The sequence below is a fragment of the Drosophila rhopaloa genome, unplaced genomic scaffold, assembly GCF_018152115.1.
Source record: "Drosophila rhopaloa isolate 14029-0021.01 unplaced genomic scaffold, ASM1815211v1 contig_1, whole genome shotgun sequence".
NCBI lineage: Eukaryota > Metazoa > Arthropoda > Insecta > Diptera > Drosophilidae > Drosophila > Drosophila rhopaloa.
In genome coordinates this window covers 98216-115260 of record NW_025334972.1, presented here as the reverse complement: position 1 = coordinate 115260, position 17045 = coordinate 98216, and the positions used below count along the sequence as shown (strand labels likewise).

General features: G+C 38.5%; 7 protein-coding genes and 1 pseudogene across 7 annotated transcripts; 3 read left to right on the top strand and 5 right to left on the bottom strand.

Annotated features, from left to right (window-relative positions):
- Positions 1-1010: 1010 nt before the first annotated feature.
- Positions 1011-5389, bottom strand: LOC123037674. The gene is made up of 4 exons (XM_044460352.1): positions 4941-5389; positions 2646-2855; positions 1929-2063; positions 1011-1494 (listed from the first exon to the last, which is right to left on the bottom strand). Exons 1-4 carry the CDS (start codon positions 5346-5348, stop codon positions 1075-1077), a joined length of 1173 nt encoding a protein of 390 aa, XP_044316287.1. The 5' UTR covers positions 5349-5389; the 3' UTR covers positions 1011-1074.
- On the top strand, positions 1738-2131 carry LOC123037568 (histone H4). The gene has a single exon (XM_044458981.1). The coding sequence runs from the start codon at positions 1773-1775 to the stop codon at positions 2082-2084; it is 312 nt and encodes a 103-aa protein (XP_044314916.1). The 5' UTR covers positions 1738-1772; the 3' UTR covers positions 2085-2131.
- LOC123037427 lies at positions 2525-2952 on the bottom strand (annotated as a pseudogene).
- Positions 5390-5597: 208 nt separating the features above from the next.
- LOC108039256 (histone H4) lies at positions 5598-5994 on the top strand. Its single transcript, XM_044458700.1, has one exon. The coding sequence runs from the start codon at positions 5636-5638 to the stop codon at positions 5945-5947; it is 312 nt and encodes a 103-aa protein (XP_044314635.1). The 5' UTR covers positions 5598-5635; the 3' UTR covers positions 5948-5994.
- A 393-nt stretch (positions 5995-6387) lies between these two features.
- Positions 6388-6843, bottom strand: LOC123037346 (histone H2A). The gene has a single exon (XM_044457556.1). The coding sequence runs from the start codon at positions 6824-6826 to the stop codon at positions 6452-6454; it is 375 nt and encodes a 124-aa protein (XP_044313491.1). The 5' UTR covers positions 6827-6843; the 3' UTR covers positions 6388-6451.
- A 1526-nt stretch (positions 6844-8369) lies between these two features.
- LOC123037231 (histone H3) lies at positions 8370-8899 on the bottom strand. The gene has a single exon (XM_044457199.1). It carries the CDS (start codon positions 8842-8844, stop codon positions 8434-8436), a length of 411 nt encoding a protein of 136 aa, XP_044313134.1. The 5' UTR covers positions 8845-8899; the 3' UTR covers positions 8370-8433.
- A 147-nt stretch (positions 8900-9046) lies between these two features.
- LOC108039239 (histone H4) lies at positions 9047-13440 on the top strand. The gene is made up of 3 exons (XM_044458472.1): positions 9047-9149; positions 11338-11409; positions 13167-13440. The coding sequence occupies exons 1-3, from the start codon at positions 9137-9139 to the stop codon at positions 13391-13393; spliced, it is 312 nt and encodes a 103-aa protein (XP_044314407.1). The 5' UTR covers positions 9047-9136; the 3' UTR covers positions 13394-13440.
- A 395-nt stretch (positions 13441-13835) lies between these two features.
- LOC123037399 (histone H2A) lies at positions 13836-14274 on the bottom strand. Its single transcript, XM_044457836.1, has one exon. It carries the CDS (start codon positions 14272-14274, stop codon positions 13900-13902), a length of 375 nt encoding a protein of 124 aa, XP_044313771.1. The 3' UTR covers positions 13836-13899.
- Between the last annotated feature and the right edge of the window lie 2771 nt (positions 14275-17045).

The following is a 17045-nucleotide window of genomic DNA, read 5'->3' as shown; positions in this document are numbered from 1 at the left end:
ATAGATTTTGTTTTATTTAATAAATAAGGGATTCGTTATCGTTGCTAAACTATTTTCAAGTTGAGTTTAATAGTTTTTCGATTTTTTAATGAGATTTGAATGGCTTGGCTATTCCCTTACAATCTTGCTCCTGTTTAAATATAAATTGTATTGATTTTTGACATATTTTTGATTTGTTTAATAGTTAAGAGATTCCTAAACGTTGCTAACTTATTTGTAGAGTGTCTTTTGCAGTTTTTCGATTTTTTAAAGAGATTTGAATACGGCATGTGGGTTGTGCTTGTCCCATACAACCCTGTGCCTGATAAAAGTCCCACCAAATACCAATCGAAAAAAAATACGAATTTGAACTTTTTCGAGATAGATTTTGTTTTATTTAATAAATAAGGGATTCGTTATCGTTTCTAAACTATTTTCAAGTTGAGTTTAAAAGTTTTTCGATTTTTTAATGAGATTTGAATGGCTTGGCTATTCCCTTATAATCTTGCTCCTACTTAAAATCGTACCTAGTCCCAATCAAAAAAAAAATATAAATTGTATTGATTTTTGGCATATTTTTTATTTGTTTAATAGTTAAGAGATTCCTAAACGTTGCTAACTTATTTTTAGAGTGTGTTTTGCAGTTTTTCGATTTTTTAAAGAGATTTGAATACGCCATGTGGGTTGTGCTTGTCCCAAACAACCTTGTGCCTGATAAAAGTCCCACCAAATACCAATCGAAAAAATACAAATTCGAACTTTTTCGAGATAGGTTTTGTTTTATTTGATAAATAAGGGATTCGTTATTGTTGCTAACTTATTTTAAAATTGAGTTTAATAGTTTTTCGGTTTTTTAATGACAGTTGAATGGTTAGTGCTATTCCCTTCAAACCTTGCACATTGTTCACATCCCAATGCCACACCCCCCTAAAGCGAATTATTTATTAAAATAAAATACATATTTATATATTTATTATAATTAGAAGACGCCAAAAGAAAAATTAATATCTCATCGAAAGTATTTTGTGGTCCTGAAAAGGACCGATTTGTACAAAGTATGCTGGCGCATTGGTCGCTAGTTGAGACCGTCTCAGCTTAAGCACGCTCACCGCGAATGCGACGGGCCAACTGGATGTCCTTGGGCATGATTGTTACACGCTTGGCATGAATGGCACACAAGTTGGTATCTTCAAAAAGGCCAACAAGATATGCTTCGCTAGCTTCCTGAAGAGCCATCACTGCCGAGCTCTGGAACCGCAAATCAGTCTTGAAGTCCTGAGCGATCTCACGCACCAGACGCTGGAAAGGCAGTTTGCGAATCAGCAGCTCGGTACTCTTCTGGTAGCGACGGATCTCACGCAGGGCCACAGTTCCGGGGCGATAGCGATGGGGCTTCTTCACGCCTCCGGTGGCTGGGGCGCTCTTACGAGCGGCCTTGGTGGCCAGTTGTTTGCGTGGCGCCTTGCCACCAGTCGACTTGCGAGCGGTTTGCTTGGTACGAGCCATTTTCGATTTCTATGTTGATATTTATATTCACTGATGTTCACTTCGCGTCTGAAAACACAATAAACGGTTGCCGCGTTCGCTGCCTGCTTATATAGCAAAATGTGGAGGGTTGGAAAGAGAAAGAGGCAGAGGCCATCTCGTTTGACGAGCGAAGAGCGAGACGAATATATCGCTCGGACTCGCTCGGGTATCTATGGGTTTAGGTATAAATAGGGGCACGCCGAAAAATCGGAATTAGTTCTTCAGTGACTTTTGTGCAGTGTGTTTATATAGTAGAAAAGTGAAAAATGACTGGTCGTGGTAAAGGAGGCAAAGGCTTGGGAAAAGGTGGCGCCAAGCGTCATCGCAAAGTGCTGCGTGATAACATCCAGGGTATTACGAAGCCAGCCATACGCCGTTTGGCTCGTCGTGGCGGTGTGAAGCGCATCTCCGGATTAATTTACGAGGAAACACGTGGTGTTCTGAAGGTGTTCCTGGAGAACGTTATCCGTGATGCCGTCACCTACACCGAACACGCCAAGAGGAAGACTGTCACAGCCATGGATGTCGTGTACGCCCTGAAGAGGCAAGGCCGCACCCTGTACGGTTTCGGCGGTTAAAAACAAGTACAGCTTGTACTTCATTCAGCAATCGGTCCTTTTCAGGACCACCATTACATCTCCAAAGCAGACAAATTTTCAAAACATTTTACGCTTTTTTGTTTTATTGGCTGGGAACTCCAAATTGGGAGTGAACAAAATCGAAATATTTAGTTTTCACCGCGAGCATTCGTCCGTTTCTCAAACAGGTAGAAAAATGTGTTGTAAAACAATCACTTACAGACATGTATAAAAATGTTTTTTGTTCAGACTGTACTGTTTCAGATGCGAAAGCAGTCTGTCTGATAAAGTTATACAATAAAATAATTATTTAACTTCCCGAACATTTTTAAAACCCAAGATGATGTGTTCACTAGATACATATTTTTTATTTGAAATACTTTTTGATGCCTGATGTTCTATTTGAAAATATTAACAATTCTTTGGTAAAAACTTGGTCGTCCTGAAAAGGACGGTTGGGTATGTTTATGTACAAGTATGTAGTTGGCTCTGCTTTTGGAACGTTTAAGCCTTCTTCTCGGTCTTCTTGGGCAACAGAACAGCCTGGATATTGGGCAATACTCCACCCTGGGCAATGGTGACGCCGGAGAGCAGCTTGTTCAATTCTTCGTCGTTGCGAATGGCCAGCTGCAGATGACGCGGGATAATCCTAGTCTTCTTGTTGTCACGAGCAGCATTGCCAGCCAACTCGAGAACCTCGGCGGCCAGATATTCCATCACGGCAGCCAGGTAAACCGGAGCGCCGGCACCAACACGCTCGGCATAGTTGCCCTTGCGGAGCAGACGGTGAATACGGCCTACTGGGAACTGAAGACCAGCGGGACTTTGCCTTTCCCTTCACTTTGCCACCTTTTCCACGACCAGACATTTTGCTTTATTTCACTTAGTTCATACTATGTACATACTATGGGTCTGACATCAGTCATTTGCTGTGCTGATGTCTGCTTGAAGTGCAAACTTATTTTCTGGTTTTTATTGTTTAAGACCTTTAATCGAAACAATGTTGTTGATTCTATACTAACTTAAATGTTTCATAAAGCACTTTGCATTTACGAAAATGTAATATCTTGTTTCGTTGGCCTTTTATCGCTGAATAAACTTGAACATTGTCATTTGTAATTTGAGCAATTTATTTAAAAACCTATTTTAAAATTAGAAATCTAACAAATATTTGTACGATTCTTAATACAAAATGAAATTTGAACTTTTTACTTTAGGAAATATTGAAAATTTAATCCGTTTTCATTAATTAAGATATTTTATTACTTGTTCCAAGTTGAGCCCAGTCGACATAAAAAGTTTGCTTTCAGGGTACATTCGGTCATAGTTTTCGAGATGAAAAAAATATAAAAGTTTCAAAATGTTATAGTTATTTAAGATTTTCTTAAACAAATCATTTGCATGTTTTGACCGACTTAATTTTTTAGTAATGTTTATGATAGTTTTGGCCAAAATAGGCAAATTTGGCTTGGCTATTCCCATACAATCTTGCTCCTATTATAAATCGTACCAAGTCCCAATCAAAAGAAAAATATAAATTGTATTGTTTTTGACATATTTTTTATTTTGTTTAATAGTAATGGGATTCCCCAACACTGCTGACTTATTTTCAGAGTGTGTTTTGCAGTTTTTCGATTTTTTAAAGAGATTTGAATACGGCATGTGGGTTGTGCTTGTCCCATACAACCTTGTGCCTGATAAAAGTCCCACCAAATACCAATCGAAAAAAAATACGAATTCAAACTTTTTCGAGATAGATTTTGTTTTATTTAATAAATAAGGGATTCGTTATCGTTGCTAAACTATTTTCAAGTTGAGTTTAATAGTTTTTCCATTTTTTAATGAGATTTGAATGGCTTGGCTATTCCTTTACAATCTTGCTCCTTTTTAAAATCGCACCAAGTCCCAATCAAAAAAAATATAAATTGTATTGATTTTTAACATATTTTTTATTTGTTTAATAGTTAAGAGATTCCTAAACGTTGCTAACTTATTTTTAGAGTGTCTTTTGCAGTTTTTCGATTTTTTAAAGAGATTTGAATACGGCATGTGGGTTGTGCTTGTCCCATACAACCTTGTGCCTGATAAAAGTCCCACCAAATACCAATCGAAAAAAAATACGAATTTGAACTTTTTCGAGATAGATTTTGTTTTATTTAATAAATAAGGGATTCGTTATCGTTGCTAAACTATTTTCAAGTTGAGTTTAATAGTTTTTCCATTTTTTAATGAGATTTGAATGGCTTGGCTATTCCTTTACAATCTTGCTCCTTTTTAAAATCGCACCAAGTCCCAATCAAATAAAAATATAAATTGTATTGATTTTTAACATATTTTTGATTTGTTTAATAGTTAAGAGATTCCTAAACGTTGCTAACTTATTTTTAGAGTGTCTTTTGCAGTTTTTCGATTTTTTAAAGAGATTTGAATACGGCATGTGGGTTGTGCTTGTCCCATACAACCTTGTGCCTGATAAAAGTCCCACCAAATACCAATCGAAAAAATACAAATTCGAACTTTTTCGAGATAGGTTTTGTTTTATTTGATAAATAAGGGATTCGTTATTGTTGCTAACTTATTTTAAAATTGAGTTTAATAGTTTTTCGGTTTTTTAATGACAGTTGAATGGTTAGTGCTATTCCCTTCAAACCTTGCACATTGTTCACATCCCAATGCCACACCCCCCTAAAGCGAATTATTTATTAAAATAAAATACATATTTATATATTTATTATAATTAGAAGACGCCAAAAGAAAAATTAATATCTCATCGAAAGTATTTTGTGGTCCTGAAAAGGACCGATTTGTACAAAGTATGCTGGCGCATTGGTCGCTAGTTGAGACCGTCTCAGCTTAAGCACGCTCACCGCGAATGCGACGGGCCAACTGGATGTCCTTGGGCATGATTGTTACACGCTTGGCATGAATGGCACACAAGTTGGTATCTTCAAAAAGGCCAACAAGATATGCTTCGCTAGCTTCCTGAAGAGCCATCACTGCCGAGCTCTGGAACCGCAAATCAGTCTTGAAGTCCTGAGCGATCTCACGCACCAGACGCTGGAAAGGCAGTTTGCGAATCAGCAGCTCGGTACTCTTCTGGTAGCGACGGATCTCACGCAGGGCCACAGTTCCGGGGCGATAGCGATGGGGCTTCTTCACGCCTCCGGTGGCTGGGGCGCTCTTACGAGCGGCCTTGGTGGCCAGTTGTTTGCGTGGCGCCTTGCCACCAGTCGACTTGCGAGCGGTTTGCTTGGTACGAGCCATTTTCGATTTCTATGTTGATATTTATATTCACTGATGTTCACTTCGCGTCTGAAAACACAATAAACGGTTGCCGCGTTCACTGCCTGCTTATATAGCAAAATGTGGAGGGTTGGAAAGAGAAAGAGGCAGAGGCCATCTCGTTTGACGAGCGAAAAGCCAGACGAATATATCGCTCGGACTCGCTCGGGTATCTATGGGTTTAGGTATAAATAGGGGCACGCCGAAAAATCGGAATTAGTTCTTCAGTGACTTTCGTGCAGTGTGTTAATATAGTAGAAAAGTGAAAAATGACTGGTCGTGGTAAAGGAGGCAAAGGCTTGGGAAAAGGTGGCGCCAAGCGTCATCGCAAAGTGCTGCGTGATAACATCCAGGGTATTACGAAGCCAGCCATACGCCGTTTGGCTCGTCGTGGCGGTGTGAAGCGCATCTCCGGATTAATTTACGAGGAAACACGTGGTGTTCTGAAGGTGTTCCTGGAGAACGTTATCCGTGATGCCGTCACCTACACCGAACACGCCAAGAGGAAGACTGTCACAGCCATGGATGTCGTGTACGCCCTGAAGAGGCAAGGCCGCACCCTGTACGGTTTCGGCGGTTAAAAACAAGTACAGCTTGTACTTCATTCAGCAATCGGTCCTTTTCAGGACCACCATTACATCTCCAAAGCAGACAAATTTTCAAAACATTTTACGCTTTTTTGTTTTATTGGCTGGGAACTCCAAATTGGGAGTGAACAAAATCGAAATATTTAGTTTTCACCGCGAGCATTCGTCAGTTTCTCAAACAGGTAGAAAAATGTGTTGTAAAACAATCACTTACAGACATGTATAAAAATGTTTTTTGTTCAGACTGTACTGTTTCAGATGCGAAAGCAGTCTGTCTGATAAAGTTATACAATAAAATTATTATTTAACTTCCCGAACATTTTTAAAACCCAAGATGCTGTGTTCACTAGATACATATTTTTTATTTGAAATACTTTTTGATGCCTGATGTTCTATTTGAAAATATTAACAATTCTTTGGTAAAAACTTGGTCGTCCTGAAAAGGACGGTTGGGTATGTTTATGTACAAGTATGTAGTTGGCTCTGCTTTTGGAACGTTTAAGCCTTCTTCTCGGTCTTCTTGGGCAACAGAACAGCCTGGATATTGGGCAATACTCCACCCTGGGCAATGGTGACGCCGGAGAGCAGCTTGTTCAATTCTTCGTCGTTGCGAATGGCCAGCTGCAGATGACGCGGGATAATCCTAGTCTTCTTGTTGTCACGAGCAGCATTGCCAGCCAACTCGAGAACCTCGGCGGCCAGATATTCCATCACGGCAGCCAGGTAAACCGGAGCGCCGGCACCAACACGCTCGGCATAGTTGCCCTTGCGGAGCAGACGGTGAATACGGCCTACTGGGAACTGAAGACCAGCCCGGTTGGAGCGGGACTTTGCCTTTCCCTTCACTTTGCCACCTTTTCCACGACCAGACATTTTGCTTTATTTCACTTAGTTCATACTATGTACATACTATGGGTCTGACATCAGTCATTTGCTGTGCTGATGTCTGCTTGAAGTGCAAACTTATTTTCTGGTTTTTATTGTTTAAGACCTTTAATCGAAACAATGTTGTTGATTCTATACTAACTTAAATGTTTCATAAAGCACTTTGCATTTACGAAAATGTAATATCTTGTTTCGTTGGCCTTTTATCGCTGAATAAACTTGAACATTGTCATTTGTAATTTGAGCAATTTATTTAAAAACCTATTTTAAAATTAGAAATCTAACAAATATTTGTACGATTCTTAATACAAAATGAAATTTGAACTTTTTACTTTAGGAAATATTGAAAATTTAACCCGTTTTCATTAATTAAGATATTTTATTACTTGTTCCAAGTTGAGCCCAGTCGACATAAAAAGTTTGCTTTCAGGGTACATTCGGTCATAGTTTTCGAGATGAAAAAAATATAAAAGTTTCAAAATGTTATAGTTATTTAAGATTTTCTTAAACAAATCATTTGCATGTTTTGACCGACTTAATTTTTTAGTAATGTTTATGATAGTTTTGGCCAAAATAGGCAAATTTGGCTTGGCTATTCCCATACAATCTTGCTCCTATTATAAATCGTACCAAGTCCCAATCAAAAGAAAAATATAAATTGTATTGTTTTTGACATATTTTTTATTTTGTTTAATAGTAATGGGATTCCCCAACACTGCTGACTTATTTTCAGAGTGTGTTTTGCAGTTTTTCGATTTTTTAAAGAGATTTGAATACGGCATGTGGGTTGTGCTTGTCCCATACAACCTTGTGCCTGATAAAAGTCCCACCAAATACCAATCGAAAAAAATACGAATTCGAACTTTTTCGAGATAGATTTTGTTTTATTTAATAAATAAGGGATTCGTTATCGTTGCTAAACTATTTTCATGTTGAGTTTAATAGTTTTTCCATTTTTTAATGAGATTTGAATGGCTTGGCTATTCCTTTACAATCTTGCTCCTTTTTAAAATCGCACCAAGTCCCAATCAAAAAAAAATATAAATTGTATTGATTTTTAACATATTTTTTATTTGTTTAATAGTTAAGAGATTCCTAAACGTTGCTAACTTATTTTTAGAGTGTGTTTTGCAGTTTTTCGATTTTTTAAAGAGATTTCAATACGGCATGTGGGTTGTGCTTGTCCCAAACAACCTTGTGCCTGATAAAAGTCCCACCAAATACCAATCGAAAAAATACAAATTCGAACTTTTTCGAGATAGGTTTTGTTTTATTTGATAAATAAGGGATTCGTTATTGTTGCTAACTTATTTTAAAATTGAGTTTAATAGTTTTTCGGTTTTTTAATGACAGTTGAATGGTTAGTGCTATTCCCTTCAAACCTTGCACATTGTTCACATCCCAATGCCACACCCCCCTAAAGCGAATTATTTATTAAAATAAAATACATATATATATATATATATATATTTATTATAATTAGAAGACGCCAAAAGAAAAATTAATATCTCATCGAAAGTATTTTGTGGTCCTGAAAAGGACCGATTTGTACAAAGTATGCTGGCGCATTGGTCGCTAGTTGAGACCGTCTCAGCTTAAGCACGCTCACCGCGAATGCGACGGGCCAACTGGATGTCCTTGGGCATGATTGTTACACGCTTGGCATGAATGGCACACAAGTTGGTATCTTCAAAAAGGCCAACAAGATATGCTTCGCTAGCTTCCTGAAGAGCCATCACTGCCGAGCTCTGGAACCGCAAATCAGTCTTGAAGTCCTGAGCGATCTCACGCACCAGACGCTGGAAAGGCAGTTTGCGAATCAGCAGCTCGGTACTCTTCTGGTAGCGACGGATCTCACGCAGGGCCACAGTTCCGGGGCGATAGCGATGGGGCTTCTTCACGCCTCCGGTGGCTGGGGCGCTCTTACGAGCGGCCTTGGTGGCCAGTTGTTTGCGTGGCGCCTTGCCACCAGTCGACTTGCGAGCGGTTTGCTTGGTACGAGCCATTTTCGATTTCTATGTTGATATTTATATTCACTGATGTTCACTTCGCGTCTGAAAACACAATAAACGGTTGCCGCGTTCGTGCCTGCTTATATAGCAAAATGTGGAGGGTTGGAAAGAGAAAGAGGCAGAGGCAGAGGCCATCTCGTTTGACGAGCGAAGAGCGAGACGAATATATCGCTCGGACTCGTTCGGGTATCTATGGGTTTAGGTATAAATAGGGGCACGCCGAAAAATCGGAATTAGTTCTTCAGTGACTTTCGTGCAGTGTGTTAATATAGTAGAAAAGTGAAAAATGACTGGTCGTGGTAAAGGTAGAGCTGCAAAAAAATCGATAGTAGCACCATCGATAGTTTTGAATTTTTGCGGAGTAAACATCGATACTATCGCGATAATATCGCCCAGATGTAAACATTAGGGGTATTCATGTAAAACCAATATAATAGGGGCATTCCTTTAGGCAATTATTTATTAAAAATAGTGTAATTAGGAAAATTTTAATTTTCAATAATTTACAATTAAAAACACAATTAGTTTTATTTTTTTTAAATTTAAGTGAGACCTTTTCTTTAATAGCTTTGGCAGGATTAATTCTAATACTTTTCCTTTGTAAGGAACCAGTTTTTGTTTATAAACAAAAGAATATTAACAGTCTTTGGTTTTAACGATGCCCGTCGATCGGATATAGTAAGGCCCGCCTTGGAAAACATTCGTTCAGATTCCGTGGAAGTTGCGGGAATGCACAGTCCCTGCTTTGCGCTTATAGCCAGTTGGGGCATCTCTTGTTCATGTTGCTGCAGTTAAAAAAAATAAAAAATAATAATAGAAAGAATAGAAAGAATTAACTTACCTTCCAATATTCTAAAGGATCATGAGTTTCTTCTAAGTTCATGCGTGTGAAATACTGCCTTAGCTGTATGATTGACTCAACTTTATTAGATCTTTGCTTCAAATCAATATTTTGTTTCACAAAATGAAGAAGAAAATGGAATTACACTGGACACAGTCACTTTTGTGCTCGAAGACAATTGCTTCGTTACTTCATCAAACGGAGCCAGCAGGTCTTTCAAATCCTCCAATAAAGTAACATCGTCTGCTGCCAGCGGCTCCGGCGCCTTGGACAAGCTAAGCAGCATTGGTGAAATAAACTCTTTGGTTAAGAGTATGCGCTCGACCATTTGGAAAGCGCTGTTCCAGCGTGTGCATACCTCCTGTTTCAGGCTGTATGGCTTGCCGAGACCTTGAGCTATTTTGAATTTTTCATAGGCAATTGTGCTGCTTTTAAAAAAGGTCACTATTCGCTTGCATTTAGCTAACACTGTATGAATCTCTTTTATAGCAAGGCAGTCTTGTATAACCAGGTTAAGGACATGAGCATAGCACGGAAGATGTCTTTTCTCAAGAAGTTCACATGCCTTCACCATGTTGCTAGCATAGTTACGGATAAAACTATTGCGCAAACTTTTGGCAACAGATTCCATTTTATCAGTTCTGCGCGCAATGATGATGCGATATTGTCAGCAGAATGATTTGTTGCACATAGGAGTGGCTGTGTTGCCAATACTGCCGAATTTAGCTGGAAGTTTCCGTCAATGAAGTGAACAGTTATGGTCAAATAACCAGTGTTGGGTTTGCTTGTCCAGCAGTCCGTTGTAATCGCACACTGATCGACTTTGTCAAGCATCAACTGTAGTTTTTCACTGAGCTCTATGTACATGTTTTTCATTTTCACGTCCTGTAGCGTTGTGCGTAACGGCAATTTGTAGCGCGGATCTAACAACTTGACAAACTTCCTAAACCCTTCGTCCTCCACAATAGAAAAAGGTTGTATGTCCTTAGCAATCATGCCCATCAACGCCATATCAAGACTTGCTTTTCGGACCGAATTGCTGTCGTACTCATCGTTAGTAAACAATGTCTTTATTGTCGGTTGTGTGGCCTTGTACTGGCTGTGAGTTGGGTGGAATCTCCTTAAATGGTCAGCAAGGTTGCTAGTGTTTCCGCTAGTTTTGTAAATTTTTTTACAAATTCGGCATTTTGCTTGTCTACCATCTTTTGTTTTCTCAAAGAGATCCCACACCGAACTTGCCAGTCGGCTCAACTTTTTCAAAGATTTCTCTTGCGCCTTGCCCACTTCTTCAATACCTTTCGATGCTGTCTACTTCACATCCTTGTCTCCATCTTTTGTGAAAAAAAAATATTTGTGAATTTAATCTCTTAATATCTTTTCCATCCACTTACTTTTTCCCTCGCCATCCATTTTTAAGGAACCACCGAAACCACCAAAATTTGAATATTGCTGTCGAAAACAAAAAAAAAATTAGTAAATATTTAATTTTTCGCATCCAAACGTGTTTACCTTCTTAATTCTTCGAAATCCAAGTGATGAAAATTTTTTGTAATACTATCGTGATAGTCTGAAAAATATCGTAGACGGTCACCGGCGGCCAGCCATCGATATTATCGATAGTACCATCGATTTTTTTGCAGCTCTAGGTAAAGGAGGCAAAGGCTTGGGAAAAGGTGGCGCCAAGCGTCATCGCAAAGTGATGCGTGATAACATCCAGGGTATTACCACTAACCATACAACATATAGACTGGTCATTTCATACAACGAATTTGGTCACAAAATTTTTCACTCGGGGGCCCCAGTGCTGGAATCGGCAGGCCCCGACACTTCGTGTGCCTTCGGGTTTTTTCGCTCTCGTTCTAATTCTTATTTTGACGCTCGCGCTCGAGTTCGGTCGTTCAGTCGCAGAGACGCGCATTTTGAAGAAGGTTGGCCTGCGATTGAATTGGGCTTTGTATGTATGCGTGTTCATGCATTCTCATACAGGGGTGCATGTGTGCGATCATTTCATTTCGATGCAGCAAGAATATTTTGTCTTTTGCTACTTTTCAGACTTGGTACCCTAACAATATGGGCGTATTCACTATTGGGTTAATGATAAAAATAAGAATATTATATGTTATAGTATATTTTTAATATTTCAGCATATATTTCATCTTGGTTTACAAATTCAAATCAGTGGTAGCAAAAAAATATTTTGCATATATGTATGTATTCCAATTAATAGAAATCAATCTACTGAGATAGGAACAGGGCACATCGCAGTCGGTGTCTGCGCTTAGTGGTTCAGAAAACTTCAAACCAAATCAGCTTTGGTTGTTGTTCTGCGAGCGTATGGTGCCTGCATAGCCTACCGACGATTGAATTTTAGGGGTGGGTACAGAAACAAGAACGGCTGTTTGGCTTTTGTTTTGTTTACATTTATTAGGACACTTGTTTTGAATGATATGTTTAATGAGTTTTGGTTGATTTTTTTTTGATTCGCAGTGTAATTTTGTTTAATGTTGTTATTTAATGATCTAGTTATATATATTTTTATGTTTGCTTATTCTTGAAAGTCGCCGCTTGAATTAGTTACCGATAAATATACATATGTACATATAATAATTTTATAGTTTTAATCTTGGAAAATAACAAATTGTTTATCCACTATAAAGTACAGACAAAAATAAATTTGAAGTGATTTTCTTAAATTTATATTACTATTTTAAATCAAGAAGTAAACTTTTAATGATTTTTAATATAAAAAAAAATTATAAAATTAATTATCATTAAACATAACATTCAAAACAAGTGTCCTAAAAAACGTTCTTGTTTCTGTACCCACCCCTAAAATTCAATCGTCGGTAGGCTATGCAGGCACCATACGCTCGCAGAACAACAACCAAAGCTGATTTGGTTTGAAGTTTTCTGAACCACTAAGCGCAGACACCGACTGCGATGTGCCCTGTTCCTAAATCAGTAGATTGATTTCTATTAATTGGAATACATACATATATGCAAAATATTTTTTTGCTACCACTGATTTGAATTTGTAAACCAAGATGAAATATATGCTGAAATATTAAAAATATACTATAACATATAATATTCTTATTTTTATCATTAACCCAATAGTGAATACGCCCATATTGTTAGGGTACCAAGTCTGAAAAGTAGCAAAAGACAAAATATTCTTGCTGCATCGAAATGAAATGATCGCACACATGCACCCCTGTATGAGAATGCATGAACACGCATACATACAAAGCCCAATTCAAGCGCAGGCCAACCTTCTTCAAAATGCGCGTCTCTGCGACTGAACGACCGAACTCGAGCGCGAGCGTCAAAATAAGAATTAGAACGAGAGCGAAAAAACCCGAAGGCACACGAAGTGTCGGGGCCTGCCGATTCCAGCACTGGGGCCCCCGAGTGAAAAATTTTGTGACCAAATTCGTTGTATGAAATGACCAGTCTATATGTTGTATGGTTAGTGGTATTACGAAGCCAGCCATACGCCGTTTGGCTCGTCGTGGCGGTGTGAAGCGCATCTCCGGATTAATTTACGAGGAAACACGTGGTGTTCTGAAGGTGTTCCTGGAGAACGTTATCCGTGATGCCGTCACCTACACCGAACACGCCAAGAGGAAGACTGTCACAGCCATGGATGTCGTGTACGCCCTGAAGAGGCAAGGCCGCACCCTGTACGGTTTCGGCGGTTAAAAACAAGTACAGCTTGTACTTCATTCAGCAATCGGTCCTTTTCAGGACCACCATTACATCTCCAAAGCAGACAAATTTTCAAAACATTTTACGCTTTTTTGTTTTATTGGCTGGGAACTCCAAATTGGGAGTGAACAAAATCGAAATATTTAGTTTTCACCGCGAGCATTCGTCAGTTTCTCAAACAGGTAGAAAAATGTGTTGTAAAACAATCACTTACAGACATGTATAAAAATGTTTTTTGTTCAGACTGTACTGTTTCAGATGCGAAAGAGCAGTCTGTCTGATAAAGTTATACAATAAAATTATTATTTAACTTCCCGAACATTTTTAAAACCCAAGATGCTGTGTTCACTAGATACATATTTTTTATTTGAAATACTTTTTGATGCCTGATGTTCTATTTGAAAATATTAACAATTCTTTGGTAAAAACTTGGTCGTCCTGAAAAGGACGGTTGGGTATGTTTATGTACAAGTATGTAGTTGGCTCTGCTTTTGGAACGTTTAAGCCTTCTTCTCGGTCTTCTTGGGCAACAGAACAGCCTGGATATTGGGCAATACTCCACCCTGGGCAATGGTGACGCCGGAGAGCAGCTTGTTCAATTCTTCGTCGTTGCGAATGGCCAGCTGCAGATGACGCGGGATAATCCTAGTCTTCTTGTTGTCACGAGCAGCATTGCCAGCCAACTCGAGAACCTCGGCGGCCAGATATTCCATCACGGCAGCCAGGTAAACCGGAGCGCCGGCACCAACACGCTCGGCATAGTTGCCCTTGCGGAGCAGACGGTGAATACGGCCCACTGGGAATTGAAGACCAGCCCGGTTGGAGCGGGACTTTGCCTTTCCCTTCACTTTGCCACCTTTTCCACGACCAGACATTTATTTCACTTAGTTCACTTAACACACAAAAACGAATGCTCGAGAAAAATTGGTAGCCACATATTTATACTTTTTTGCCTGCCTGCGCGTTTAGTTAGGGGTGGGTGCCTTATACCTGAAAAGGTTGCTCGAAAAAAAGTATAAGGGTGAACGCGTTCCGGCTCCGTTATGATCAGTGAATTGTGTTTGTGAAATTAAAAGTGAACTGAAATAATGCTGCCGAAAACTACTGGAAAAGCAGCTCAATTTCTTAGAATTTCGAAATTCTCAATAATATAGATAGTGACTGAAAAATATATAAAAGAAATAAGAAAAGTGAATCAAACGGACAAAAACAATATAACACCGACGGTTGCATATGCAGAACTGGCGTCGGTCACCCAAAAATGCAAAACCAATAAAAGCCCTCGTAAACTGAGAATCATGCCATATGACAAAAAAACAATCATCAGTGCCTTAATGGCAAAGAGTCCCGGTACATCATCCACGCAGTTAGTTCCTGAAGCAACAGCGAACATACCAACAAATATTACTGAAACAATAACAGAACCAACGGTAAAGCAAATACCTAATACACCTGAAAGCAGCCTTAATTCCGATAACAATGAAATGGATTTCGAAAGCGCAAATAATAAGCGTAAATACACAACATCATCTGAAGAAGAATCTGAATCCAGCTTCGACGAATCCAATGAAGAAGAAGAAGAAGACGATGAAGATGAATCACCTTCGAAAATCACCAACGCAGAGCTCCATGGACTACTTCAGGAGCTACAAAAATTAAGAGAGCAGAACAAACTTCTCATGCTACAACAAAACATCAAAACCGCCGAAACACCAATTGTCGACAACTTTCCGCGTCCAACGAATGGAAATAACAACAAAGACGTCATGTTTCCGCCCCTGGAAGCATCTACAACGATTAAGAAAAACAAAGCTACAAAAGCTACAATTGCCAAGACAACTCCTACCCAGAAGACCGCAGGCTCAAAGGATTCGACTTCTGAACCAGACCTTAATATAAAGAACCTACCGGTCATAGTACTCTACAACGAAAATCCTTCAAAACTAAAAGGTATATTTAACTATAAGTTTAATTTAAACATCTTAAATAAAAATGTTACCCATATTAAGACTTTCTCCCTCGAAACTCTCGAAAAAACCAAAACAATACTGTCAAAAAATAATATGAATTTCTTTACATACACACCTAAACAAATAAAGCCACATAACATAATAATAAAAAAAATTCCTCCTTTATTATTTAATAAAGAGGAAGTAGAAAACGCACTCAAAGAGGCTGTTCCAGAATTGGAAATTATCTCACTAGAACCCTTTAAAATAAAACACTGGCACGCCGTGTTAAAAAAATCAAAAGACATTAAAAAAATTTTCAATATACGATATCTATTAAACTGTAAGGTAGACATAGAGACTTATAAGCCCCACCCAAAAGAAATCAAACAGTGCCACAAGTGCCAACGATTTCTACACGTCGCCTCGAACTGTAACATGCCATACCGTTGTGTAAAATGTACAGAAGAACACGCTCCTGGGAATTGCAAAATTAAAAAACCAGAAAACAAAGATGAAAATCAACCAATCATGACACAATGCGTGAACTGCAAAGGACAACACACAGCCAACGCTAGAATATGCCCGGTACGCATAAAATATATAAAAAACATTACAGACAGACGCCAAATACAAGCTGCAAAACTCAATAAAAAAATAAACCCAATAAAATATTCCCAAAACCAAAAAACAAATCAAATAAAAGAAGGCTTAAGCTTTGCGGCCGCAGTTAAATCCAACAATACAGCAACAACAAGAAAACAGTACCAACCTCGAGGTAATAACCAGTCCCTATCTTTAGAAAAATTAGATAATGTTTCAATCGAAGCCTTTGGAAAGGACCTTCTAACCTGTTATGAAATAATGAAATCGGTAGTAGAGAGGTACCCAGCTGTGAATGAAAGCGACCAAAAAACGAAACAAACTTTAATCCTGGATTTCCTAATACAAATTGCGGTCAACTGAAGATGAAAATAGTTTTCCAAAATGTCAACGGAATCGTTTTTCTCAGAAAGAGAATCGAACTTAACCAATTCCTGAAAAAACACAAGCCAGAAATTTTAATTATTGCAGAACATAACCTAAATAGCTCACACGCTCCAATGTTGGATACACATCATTTTATAAACCAAACAACTATATCGGTGGCATCAGCCTTAAAAACTCAAAATAGAAAAAAAGAATCGGGAAAACAAGTAGCCATTTGCCTAAAAAACGGCTTAAAACACGAACATATTAATATTGAACAAATGGAGTTTATTGAAGCAGTAGGTATTAAAATACACTATACCGACATGAATAATAGACCCTTAACATGCGTGCTTATATCACTATATAAAAGACCCCAGCATGCACTTTTAAGCTCTGATCTAAATAAACTGATGAACTCAATATTAAAAATTAAAAATTACGATCAGATAATTATCGGATGCGACCTAAACGCCAAGCACCCTTCTTGGAACAAACCAAATCATAACAATCGCCATGTAAATCAGTCAGGAAAGGTTCTCGATCAATGGTTATCTGGCCAGCCTTCACTTACTATCATTCCCAGCCAAGAACCAACCCGCCCAAATCTAATACAAGACTCATCAATAGATTTTTTCATTACTTCCAACTCAATTAAAATAGACAACCACACATTTATGTACGGGTGCAAAGTAATAAAAGATTTTGCCTCAGACTATCACGGCATA